The 12084-nt window shown below is 30.7% G+C and overlaps 1 protein-coding gene across 1 annotated transcript; it reads right to left on the minus strand.

Moving 5' to 3' along the window:
* Nucleotides 1–621: 621 nt before the first annotated feature.
* LOC126882316 (E3 SUMO-protein ligase ZBED1-like) lies at nucleotides 622–8271 on the minus strand. Its single transcript, XM_050647192.1, has 3 exons — nucleotides 7763–8271; nucleotides 5107–5357; nucleotides 622–5045 (listed from the first exon to the last, which is right to left on the minus strand). Exons 1-3 carry the CDS (start codon nucleotides 7960–7962, stop codon nucleotides 3493–3495), a joined length of 2004 nt encoding a protein of 667 aa, XP_050503149.1. The 5' UTR covers nucleotides 7963–8271; the 3' UTR covers nucleotides 622–3492.
* Nucleotides 8272–12084: the final 3813 nt, after the last annotated feature.

The following is a 12084-nucleotide window of genomic DNA, read 5'->3' on the forward strand; positions in this document are numbered from 1 at the left end:
AGTACTCAGTATAGGGCTTTTCATTCAGTCATTTGTTTCGAGGTTCTGTCATGTGTCACATAATATTAATATATCTACGTCTTACGTTATTGCATATACCAATGGTACAAACCAAAGACGTATGATGTAGATATATTAATATTATGTGACACATGACAGAAGCTCGAAACAAATGTCAATCGATGAAAAGCCCTATTGAATATGATTTGATTCGATACCGAGTTATCAGTATTGAATGAAGGTATTGATACCATACGAGTACTTAGTAGCATCGAATCATCCCTAGACATTATTCTTTAAACAAAAGGTAACAAGAATCTCATTACATAAGTTAAAAAGGAAAATATCTTCAAAATACCAAATGTTCTTTCAATAAAAATTTTTGAAGCTATTTGTGATTGATTATACAGCATTTCAACTGCTGTCTGAAGATTCTGCAATTAGGTCATTAGGTAGACTGGATATCCACTATTCCCTAATGATACACTGTCCATAAGTTCCCCACTTTATCCTACCCATAATAAGACAAATGAAGCAAAGAAAAATAAACAAAGAATTTTGTGGAATTAAAATCAACTTTATTTTAATTGTAAATAACAGGCAAGATCAAAGTAAACAATATAATAATAACAAAGTTTATTTTCATGAAAAAAAATATGCTCATAAAAATATAAATTACAATAAGAAATATTATTTTGTTCCAACCTCTTGACACTTGGTGCTGTATCTGGTTCTGGGTGTACTTCAATCTTACTTTTTTTATATGCAAGGATATATTGAGCATCTATACCTAGTTGAAGTCGAAGGCAAAATACTTAATAAAAAAAAACTACTGAAAAATACAAAGCTTGTACTGCTATTTGTAAGTTAAGATTATCCAAAATACACAATTTTTGTCTCACCTCACCCTAGTCAAATAGACAGAATAAACGAATGCAGTGTGATTCCTGGGTGTAACAGCACATTTAGTAGAAAATAATGTATATGTAAGTATAGCAACTTGGGCATTAACAAAAAGACATACAGTCGATTACATATGAGAAAACCTGGTTATCAAGAAATGGGACATACCACTAACCAAAATTCATGTAGCAGTAACAGATAATGTTGGCTGCCATAAGTGTCTTTAGGTGGAAATAAACATCTAAGTACCTTGTTTTCCACATACAATAAACCTCATAGCTGAAGAAGTACCTAAATAACCTTCTGTTAAAGCAGCTATAATAGTTCAAGAAATTGTTCAGTGAATTAAAAATAGTGTTGTGCATACGTTACGAAAAATCCAAATGTGTAATAATGTTACAGAAGTATTAGTTTTATTGTATATAATTGTAACTTATTCAGATGTAAAAATTAGATGGAACTCAACCTTTTGATATCCGACCGTCTCCTAAAGTTAAAAGTATAACATCTCCAGCAGACTTGGCAATGCTGTAGAAATAGAAACATTTAATGAACTTGCATCTTTAACTTTCCGTGCCAAAGTCTGGTTTTAGCATACTAACAATTTGTTCCTATATTTGAGCTAGGTCATTCAAATTTATTTACCTGTTGTTAGTTTTAAAATATTGTTGAACTTAAGTTCATATTTCGTTCCTTACAAAAAATCTCAGAGGATGTTAGCTTTTGTGGTCGTACCTACTAAAGGTAAGAATTGTAACTTTTAGCATTGTACCTACTTTAGGTGAATAAAATATTTTTTTACTTATTTTTTATTATCTCTTATTTATTATTTAGAAAATTTTGCATGAAGCACAAAATATTTGCTGACGATTTTTTTTGGTAAGGATAAAAAACTAACGATGAAAACATCTTGGTAATAAGCAAATGTATGCAAGAGTAGAAAATTTAGTTAACCAGGTATAAAGGGAGCGTTAGGGAGAAATTACTCTTTAGTGATAATTAGGGCTATAACAGGGCAGATGTTGAAACTTATTGTGATAAATACAAACATAAATATTGAACTCCATGCTGGTCCTCTGAATAGAACCCACAGAAAGACAGATATACATATACTAGATTTGAATATGGTCCTTGTTTTAACTGTGGAAGCCAGAAAAGTCAAAAAACAAAGTACAGTTGTTATTTATGTAATAACTTGATGTGCTTAGAACACATAAAGAGTATTTATGTGTGGGAAATGTTCAGAAAATGATTGACTTTCTTTAATTGTACAGTTACCTAATATTATAAGTGAATAAATTCATCTTTAGTTTAAAAATAATTAAGTGATTTTTTTGTTTATACCTACTTAGTAAGATTTCAAGGTTTTTCCTCACTTTTTAGAATAGTTGTTTGTTTTTTATGTAAGTAATTTTTGTTAAAATAAATGTTTGTTGTAAATAGAATTTTTAAATAAAACTGTACCTATTTAATAATACCCTTGAAGTAATTAAATTTTAAAAATGTCTAAAAATGATAGGACTAGGGAATGTATACATACATAGTCCCAGAGACGGATTTGAATATGTAACAAGGGAAGCATCTGGCTAAAAGTGTATACCAATTTCCAAAATTATACTTACTTACCATTGCTTTACTACAGAAATTTATAGTATAACACCAAACTCAACTACTGTACAAGAATGTAAAAATGTATTAATAAGAGAGCTGAAAAAAAGGACTCTTAGACCCCAGGTTTGAAAGCCTATACATTTACCAGATCCTGCTGCACATGGAAGAGCCATACCAAAACTGAAGACCATGGTTACGCAGAACCAGCAAATAGCCCAATCTCAATTGAATCATATGATGCAGCTTTGATTGAGCAACCTGAATATGATTTATGGAAACACCATAAGGAGTTAGCACTTGGGCACAAAACGAAAAAGAAAATGCATCTTCAGGGTGATGAAGTTTCTCTTTATTTTTTCAATCCGGTAGTATCACTTAAAAAGCAGTCCATTTGCGGAGTGGGATGAAATGAAATTTATATTTTCATGCTTGTACAACTATGCCCTACAATGTTCTGAAACTGTTTCTTGTGGCATGTTTAATTTAGTATTATGTTTATAAAATATGGGATTGAATTAAAATATTGTTGGTGTAATGAAAATTACATTTCTTGGTAATGAAAACTACTGAACGTTTTAATATCCACTTCAGAAAACGTTATCAAAATACAAAACATTAATAAATTAAAGAAATTTTTTATTGCTTGGTAAAAAAAATTCTTCTGACTCATTCAAATGATTTAAGTACCTAATTTTATCTGACTCATTCATATTGACAATTCAGACATATTATACATTTTAACGTAGATGACTTTAAAATGATATTGCCAATATTTATGAGTTGCGTTCTTGGGATGACTTTATTGGAAGATAGTTATTATGAATACCTACATGAAATCAACTTCAACTTAAGAATATTCATCAAAAAATATTATTCCGAAGAGCAACTCGAATTATAAATTTAATGTCAAACTTAGAAATAAAATAGTATCTAAATTGCATAAGATGCCACAAGGAAAGCTTCAGAAATTATAAACATTTAGGCAAAAAACTCTTCGTGAGAGCAACCTCCCAAAAAAAGTAGTTTGTCTAAATGTTTACTGGTAAGCCTATTACGGTTTTTAGTCATGATTGCACCTGCTTTTGAAAACAAACGTTCACATGGAACTGAAGTTGCAACCACAACTAGAAACTGTCTGGCTTGTTTGTACAACATGGGAAACATTAGTTTCATTTCCTCCCATTCTTTCAACGGGCTACTTTTTAAATAAGAAACACTATTTGATAAATATAGAGTCACCTCATCATCATTTGTTGCTCTCTTTCGATTTCTTTGACCCATAGCCAACTGTTTATGAATTTCCCAAAAATCATATTCTTTATTTGTTGAATCGTCGTCCGAGTCACCTCCAGTGCCTGCACCACCATCAGAGCTAGAGGGAGTTGTTGACTTTACCAACTGCTTTAATTTCTGAATGGCAATCCCACAAGCAGTAGCATTTTGGAAGTGAAGTGCCTTGAACCTAGGATCTAACAATGTTGCTATAGCAACATTGGAGTTAAATTCAATTTTTGCAAACCTCTTATCAATTTCTTTAAGTAAAGTTGTTTTGACTTGTTTTACTATATCATTCGCAGTCTGCACTAAATTAATTTGTTTTACCAAACAATTTAGCATGGGAATAACTGACGAAATTGTAACGTATCTCTCTCCAGATGCTTCCTTAGTTACATATTCTAGAGGTCTAAGTATGGGTAATAACTGTTTTAATATCTCAATTTCTTGAGGACTTGGCATGTCTGGGGCATTACTGTTATCAATTAAAATTATGGTAACTGGTCGGACCATTAGCAAAAATCTTTCTATCATATAGAATACTGAATTCCACCTTGTGCTTACATCTAAAATTAGTTTTTTTACTGAGCCTTCCGAAGCCCCACTATCAATTTGGATTTTACGTAATTTGTCAGAATTATTTACACTATTTTTTATAAACTTTACAATATTCCTAACTTTATTTATAATTACTTTTATAACATCATCTTTTAAAGTTGCTTCAGATATTAAGTTAATAGTGTGAGCAAAACACGGTAGGTAGTTACTTTCCCCAACTAGTAATCTTATCCCAGCCACCATATTCGCTCCATTGTCTGCCACTACACATCTCACTTTAGAAATTGGAACATTCCAATTTGAAAGAATAAACCTCATCCTATCAAATATGTATTCTCCTGTATGGTTTGTTTTCAATTCTGTTACCCCAATGTCACGGCTACACATACTAGTACCCTCCAAAAAATGTACAGTTAAGCCCAAAAAACCTTTTTCAGCCATCGTTTCTGTCCAAATGTCACAAGTAACACAAACCCATTCCGCATTCAATAACCTTTGCTTAAAAAGTAGGGACGTTACCTCATATTTTTCAGCTAGTTTTTTTTTTATGAAGGTTGCTGATGGTACTTTGTAGAAAGGTGCCACCTCCTTCATCAAGTTTTTGAAACCTTCACCTTCTATAATGTGAAATGGTCTCAAATCCTTACATATAAAATAAAGCAGTGCCATCGTTATCCTGATGTACCGCAAACCTCCTTCTGAAAAAAAAAGTAAAATATAAACTCATACCAGAATATAGGGAGACAATTTAGATTTTACCCTTTTCAGAAGAAATTCTTCTGAAAGCCTTCCTAATTGGTGAAATTGTTGGGTCATCACTGGCTGACCCCGGAAGTGAGCCAACGCTTGACTCACTTGCACCACTTGGCCCTGGAAGTTCTTGTATTCCACTATTTGGTTCTGGAAGAACACCGCTGGGCCCCGGAAGATCATCTGCACCACTTGGCACGGGAGGGTCATCTACATCACTTGGTCCCGGAAGTGAATTTCTCAGCATATTGCTGATGTCCCTAAAAATAATACAAACTTTCTTTATTTGTTTCCAATCCAAAATCTCTACTACTGGTTTAATTATATCTATATTATACAAAGAATGTGTGTCCAAACTTGTTTTCATCTGCAATAGAAGCGGACCAGCAAACAGGAATGTTCAGTACATTATTTTCCATCTTCTAGTATGCTGGTAGTTGTATTTAGGGATAATTCGATACTATTAGTAAGTACTCATATGGTATCTTTACCTGCATTCGATACTAAGTAGGTACTATATAAATATGCATAAATATGTATCGAATATGGTTTCATTCGATACCAAATACTCAGCATCGAATGACAGTATTGGTACCATATGAGTACTTAGTAGTATCGAATCATCCCTAAATCCACATTTCGAATACAGTTTCATTCGACACCAAGTACTCAGTATTGAATGAAGGTATCGATACCATATAAGTACTTATTAGTATCCAATCATCCCTAAATCCACATTTCGAATACACTTTCATTTGATACCAAGTAGTCAGTATCGAATGATGGTATCAATACCATATGAGTACTTAGTCTTAGTAGTATAAAATCATCCCTAAATGCACTTAAACAAACATTCCCAAATACAACTATGAGCTTACTAGAAGCTGGAAAATAATGTATTTGTTTGCAAAATAATGTACTTAACATTATTATAATATATATCGAACTCTCCCCCATATCACTGGTATTGAGTATGGTTTCATTTTATACCAAGTACTCAGTATCAAATAAAGGTTTCGATACCATATGAGTACTTAGTAGTATCAAATCATCCCTATATGCACTTACACAAACATATATGCATATACTACGTGTCTGCGTAACTTGGAACAATATGGGAAACTTTTTTGTTATCAATTTTACGAAAAAAAGTTATTCTACATAAACTACTCTGCATAGCCTAAAAGCTAAATAATCATCAGATATCAAATTTTATCAACAGTATACGAAGTATGTCAAAAATATAAATTTCGCTCAAGAGTAAATAAAATAATATTTTTCACAATATCGAAAATTGTGATTAAAAAAAGTTTTTTAGAATTAAAAGCTATGTTCCAATACGTAATTACATCCTTCTAATTGAAATATTCTGAACTGTAAATGTACTTTACTCTTGATCGAAATTCATATTTTTTGACATACCTCATATAATATTCATAAAAATAAAAGTAATATCTGATGGCTGAATCTTAGGTTTTAGATCATGCAGAACTTTTTATGAAGAATAACTATTTTTTTGTAAAATCAATAATAAAAAAGTTTTCAAATGGTTCCAACTTACAGGGACATACTGTATATATTTACATATATAAAATTATAGTTATATTCTAATTTTAACACTTTGACTGCCATGTGTTACCTGAATATACAGTGGCTGAGCTCAAACCGTCACGGGTATATTTACATATACACATGATGTGCACAAGGCTTATAATAAAAAAATGCTTTTCCAGGTCACTTGCGAATATTTTTGTCAAACTACAAAAAATATAATTAAATTATTTAAACAATGTATCTAAGGTATGTTGATAAACAATATATATACATTTACATATAGGCATAGCCTTTAATAAAAAATTGCTTTTTCAGGCCACATGTACATTTTTGTCAAACTTTTTGTTAAAATATAATTAAATTATTTAAACAATGTACCTATCTAAGGTATGTTGATAAACAATTTCACATACATGTGCATAACACGTGGTGCACACACACGTGACCTTTAATAAAAAATTGCTTTTCCAGGCCAGGTGTATATTTTTGTCAACTTTTTGTTAAAATATAATTAAATTATTTAAACAATGTACCTATCTAAGGTATGTTGATAAACAATTTTACATACATTTACATAGCACGTGGCGCATACACGTGACCTTTAATAAAAAATTGTTTTTCCAGGCCACGTGTATATTTTTGTCAACTTTTTGTTAAAATATAATTAAATTATTTAAACAATGTACCTATCTAAGGTATGTTGATAAACAATTTTACATACATTTACATAGCACGTGGCGCATACACGTGACCTCTAATAAAAAATTGTTTTTCCAGGCCACGTGTATATTTTTGTCAACTGTTTGTTAAAATACAATTAAATTATTTAAACAATGTAGGTACCTATCTAAGGTATGTTGATAAACAATTTTACATGCATTTACATAACACGTGGCGCGAAAACGTGACCTTTAATAAAAAATTGCTTTTCCAGGCCACATATGTATATTTTTATCAAGCTACAAAGAATATAATTAAATTATTTAACCAATGTATCTAAGGTATGTTGGTAAACAATTTTGAAAACATTTTTATAAAATAATTATTTTGGCGCGAATTTGGTGTGGCAGTCAAAGCGTTAAATATTGATTAATATCAAAAATTTACTTACATAAACATTTTAGCTCCAACGCTATTTTTAATTGGTCCTGGTCTTTTGTCTAGTGTAATGCTATGGACGCTGGATAAATGTTTATATAGATTGGAAGTGTTTCCACTATATTTGATTGTTTTTAAACATTTTTTGCACGTTGCTTTTGTGGCATCCATTTTGGTAAAAAATTTCCACACTTTAGATTTCGGAGGAGGCATTTTTATGTTTTACTCACACGCACACGATACCACGAAACAATTAACTTATAAACAAAGTTTAAACTTAAACTTATTTAAACTATACTACACTTTAATTAAACTATACTACTGTAAAACTAAACTTTACTATTATACACTATACTAACTTTAAACTCTAAACTTTTAAACTATAAATAACAACAAAAATTTAAAAATAATATAGAAATAAGACTAAGACCGTTACAACAACATACACATACACCGTTAGTGAACAAAGTTCAACAAACAATGAAAATGAAGTTTTTGGCGGGTTATTTCTTCTGCAAATAACAAAAGAATTTTTATTTATTTGACACAGCAATAAAAGCGGAATCTATTAGGTGAATTGAAAAATTCTAAATAATGTGAGCCAAAATATTGTTCATAAACAGAGATCTACATCTAATGTTGGCATTTACGCTAGTATAAGGTAGATGTCAGATGTGGTCACGAATATTGTTATTTAAAATTTAAATTTAATTTACAATATAATGTATGTTAAAATTTTCCCATTATTGTAACATTTAAAGCGTTTTTATCCTCATATTTTTAATTTTGGTAGCTTAGCGTGTTATGTGAACATCCTGTGAATAACTGATGATCACTATAAAATCGTTACTAAATAGGTATTAGATCGAAAATATATTTTATGTATTCCGCATGTAAGACTTTTATTAATATATCTACCTTTTATAAAGAATTCTAATAAAAAATAGGATTCTAATAAATTCTTTCCATGAGGGAAGCTCAGGATAGAAGCCGATGGAAAGAGATAGTTGCTCATATTATAGGGAATCACGACACTCAGCAATGAGGAAACGACTGAGGAATAAAAAATAATTTTTTGTGACATATTATATAGTGCATATGAGATATAGAGTTGTCACCTAAACACTGCCATGTAAGGTTCTACCTACAATTTCCCAACCAATATGGTTGATGTCATGTGATGCCAGGGGTTAATCTGGAAATATTTTTAACATCCTTCAAAATCAGATTATATAATGTAACCCTAACTGTTTAAAATCAATTTAAGGGATTTTACCCATACAATTTGGTGGCTTAAAGATAAAGCATGTAAACCTGTGATAACACTGATGATGAAATATTGATTCCGAAAACGTTTTGTTATAATACAGCCCTTTTTAGGGTTTTTAAATATACCTTTTACAAAATAAGGTTTTTATTTTTTGTAAACCTGTGATAACATGTAAACCTGTGATAACACTGATGATGAAATATTGATTCCGAAAACGTTTTGTTATAATACAGCCCTTTTTAGGGTTTTTAAATATACCTTTTACAAAATAAGGTTTTTATTTTTTGTGATTTATGGTATACAACCAGTACAGGAATTTTTCCTTGTGATATTAATAAAACAAAGGTGTAAGTATTTATTTTTGAAATTTGAAACCTTTATATATTAAAATCTATAAAGTTTTTAAGCAAAAGTATTACACTTTCATTTTCGTGTCTTCAGCGATTTTGTTCATTTAAAACTACTTATAAAAAAATTTAATAAAAAAATCACCATCAAACTATAAGTCTCCTATTATTATTATTGTCATTTAAAACAATTTGTTTGTTCATACATTTTTGCTAGTTGTCGAACTCCTTTTAGTGGAATGTGATGTAACATATTTTAAAGCATACTTAAAATCAAACAACAATATTATGTATGTATTTATAAATTTATTAAAAAACTGGTAATAATGTAATAATACTAAAATACTCCAAATCAGTCTCCAATAGATATATATATTTATTTATAAATTTGTTAACAAACTTCAGTCCAATAAAAGAAAAAATCAACATCAACCATTTAAGCTTATTCCAAATGGAGAATAAATATTTTAAAACAAACACATTCAAAATTTTGTTGTACTAGATTTGCTCCTGGTCCTGGTTGAAAATGTACTGCTACAGCTTCTATATCAACAGCACTCTCATTCACCAGTATATCAATGTTTTCTCTATTAACTACTGCAATATTATGTAAAACTGAACAAGCCGATATTAATATCCCTCTACTAGTACTCGGTATCGAATATTTAGTACTCAGTATCGAATACTTAGCACTCAGTATCGAATAAGGTTTGATTTGATACTGAGTACTCAGTACCAAAATGAAGGTATTGATACCATATGAGTACTCAGTAGCATCAACTCATCCCCAAATATTATGTAATAATGAACAAGCTAATATTAACAATATCACTCTACTAGTACTTGGTATCGAATATGCTTTGATTCGATATCAAGTACTCAGTATCGAATGAAGGTATTGATATCATATGAGTACTTACTAGCATCGAATCATCCCTAACATGAAAAACTGAACAAGCTGCTATTACTAATATTACTCTACTAGTACTTGGTATCAAATACGATTTCATTCGATACCGAGTATTCAGTATTGACTGAAGGTATTGATATCATATGAGTACTTAGTAGCATCAAATATCCCATCACATTATGTAAAATTGAACAAGCTGCTATAATAATATCACTCTACTGGTACTCAGTATCAAATACGGTTTGATTTGATACCGAGCACTCAGTATCGAATGAAAGTATTAATACCATATGAGTACTTAGTAGCATCGAATAACTATTGCAATATTATGTAAAATTGAACAAGCTGATATTAATGATATCACTCTACTAGTACCTGTTATTGAATATGGTTTGATGATTTGATACTGAATACTCAGTATTGAATGAAGGGCTATCGAAGGGGTTGATCCCATACGAGTAGTTGCGAGCATTGAATATCTACTGCAGTATTATGTAAAACTGAACAAGCTGCTATTAAAAATATCACTACTAAGTACTAGTACTCGGTATCGAATACGGTTTGATTCGATACTGAGTACTCAGTATCGAATGAAGGTATTAATACCATATGAGTACTTAGTAGCATCGAATAACTATTGCAATATTATGTAAAATTGAACAAGCTGATATTAATGACATCACTCTACTAGTACTCGTTATTGAATATGGTTTGATGATTTGATACTGAATACTCAGTATTGAATGAAGGGCTATCGAAGGGCTTGATCCCATACGAGTACTTGCTAGCATTGAATATCTACTGCTACTGAACAAGCTGCTATTAAAAATATCACTACTAAGTACTAGTACTCGGTATTGAATACGGTTTGATTCGATACCAAGTACTCAGTATCAACTGAAGGTATTGATACCATATATGTACTTAGTAGCATTAAATCATCCCTTTAATACCTTTATCGAATAAAGGTATTAACACCATATGAGTACTTAGTAGCATCGAATAACTACTGCAATATTATGTAAAACTGAACAAGCTGATATTAATGATATCATTCTACTAGTATTGGGTATTGAAAATGGTTTGTTTTGAGTACCAAATACTCAGTGTCGAATGAAAGTATTGATACCATATTATGAGTACTTAGTAGCATCAAATAACTATTGCAATATTATGTAAAATTGAACAAGCTGATATTAATGATATAACTCTACTAGTACTCGTTATTGAATATGGTTTGATGATTCAATACTGAATACTCAGTATTGAATGAAGGGCTATCGAAGGGGTTGATCCCATATGAGTACTTGCTAGCATCAAATATCTACTGCAGTATTATGTAAAACTAAACAAGCTGCTATTAACAATATCACTACTAGTACTCGGTATCGAATACGGCTTGATTCGATGCCAAGTACTCAGTATTGACTGAAGGTATTGATACAATACTATGTACTTAGTAGCATTAAATCAATCCTAACATTATGTGAAACTGAACAAGCTGCTATTGAATCACTCTACTGGTACTCAGTATCAAATACGGTTTGATGCGATACCGAGTAGTCAGTATCGAATGAAGGTATTAAGACCATATGAGTACTTACTAGCATCCAATAACTACTGCAATATTATGTAAAACTCAACAAGCTGATATTATTGATATTGATATCACTCTACTAGTACTGGGTATTGAAAATGGTTTGTTTTGAGTACCAAGTACATACTCAGTATCGAATGAAGGTATTGATAGCGAATGAGTACTTAGTCTACTTAGTAGCATCAAATAACTACTGTAATATTATGTAAAA

This window comes from Diabrotica virgifera, chromosome 3, assembly GCF_917563875.1.
Source record: "Diabrotica virgifera virgifera chromosome 3, PGI_DIABVI_V3a".
Classification (NCBI taxonomy): domain Eukaryota; kingdom Metazoa; phylum Arthropoda; class Insecta; order Coleoptera; family Chrysomelidae; genus Diabrotica; species Diabrotica virgifera.

Coding starts and splice junctions, on each gene's coding strand:
- LOC126882316 (XM_050647192.1), bottom strand. CDS start 7,962: ATGCCTCCTCCGAAATCTAAAGTGTGGAAATTTTTTACCAAAATGGAT. Junction 5,358..7,762: donor GTTGGAGCTAAAATGTTTAT/GTAAGTAAATTT, acceptor TATTATTTTTAG/GGACATCAGCAATATGCTGA. Junction 5,046..5,106: donor AAGAATTTCTTCTGAAAAGG/GTAAAATCTAAA, acceptor TTTTTTTTTCAG/AAGGAGGTTTGCGGTACATC.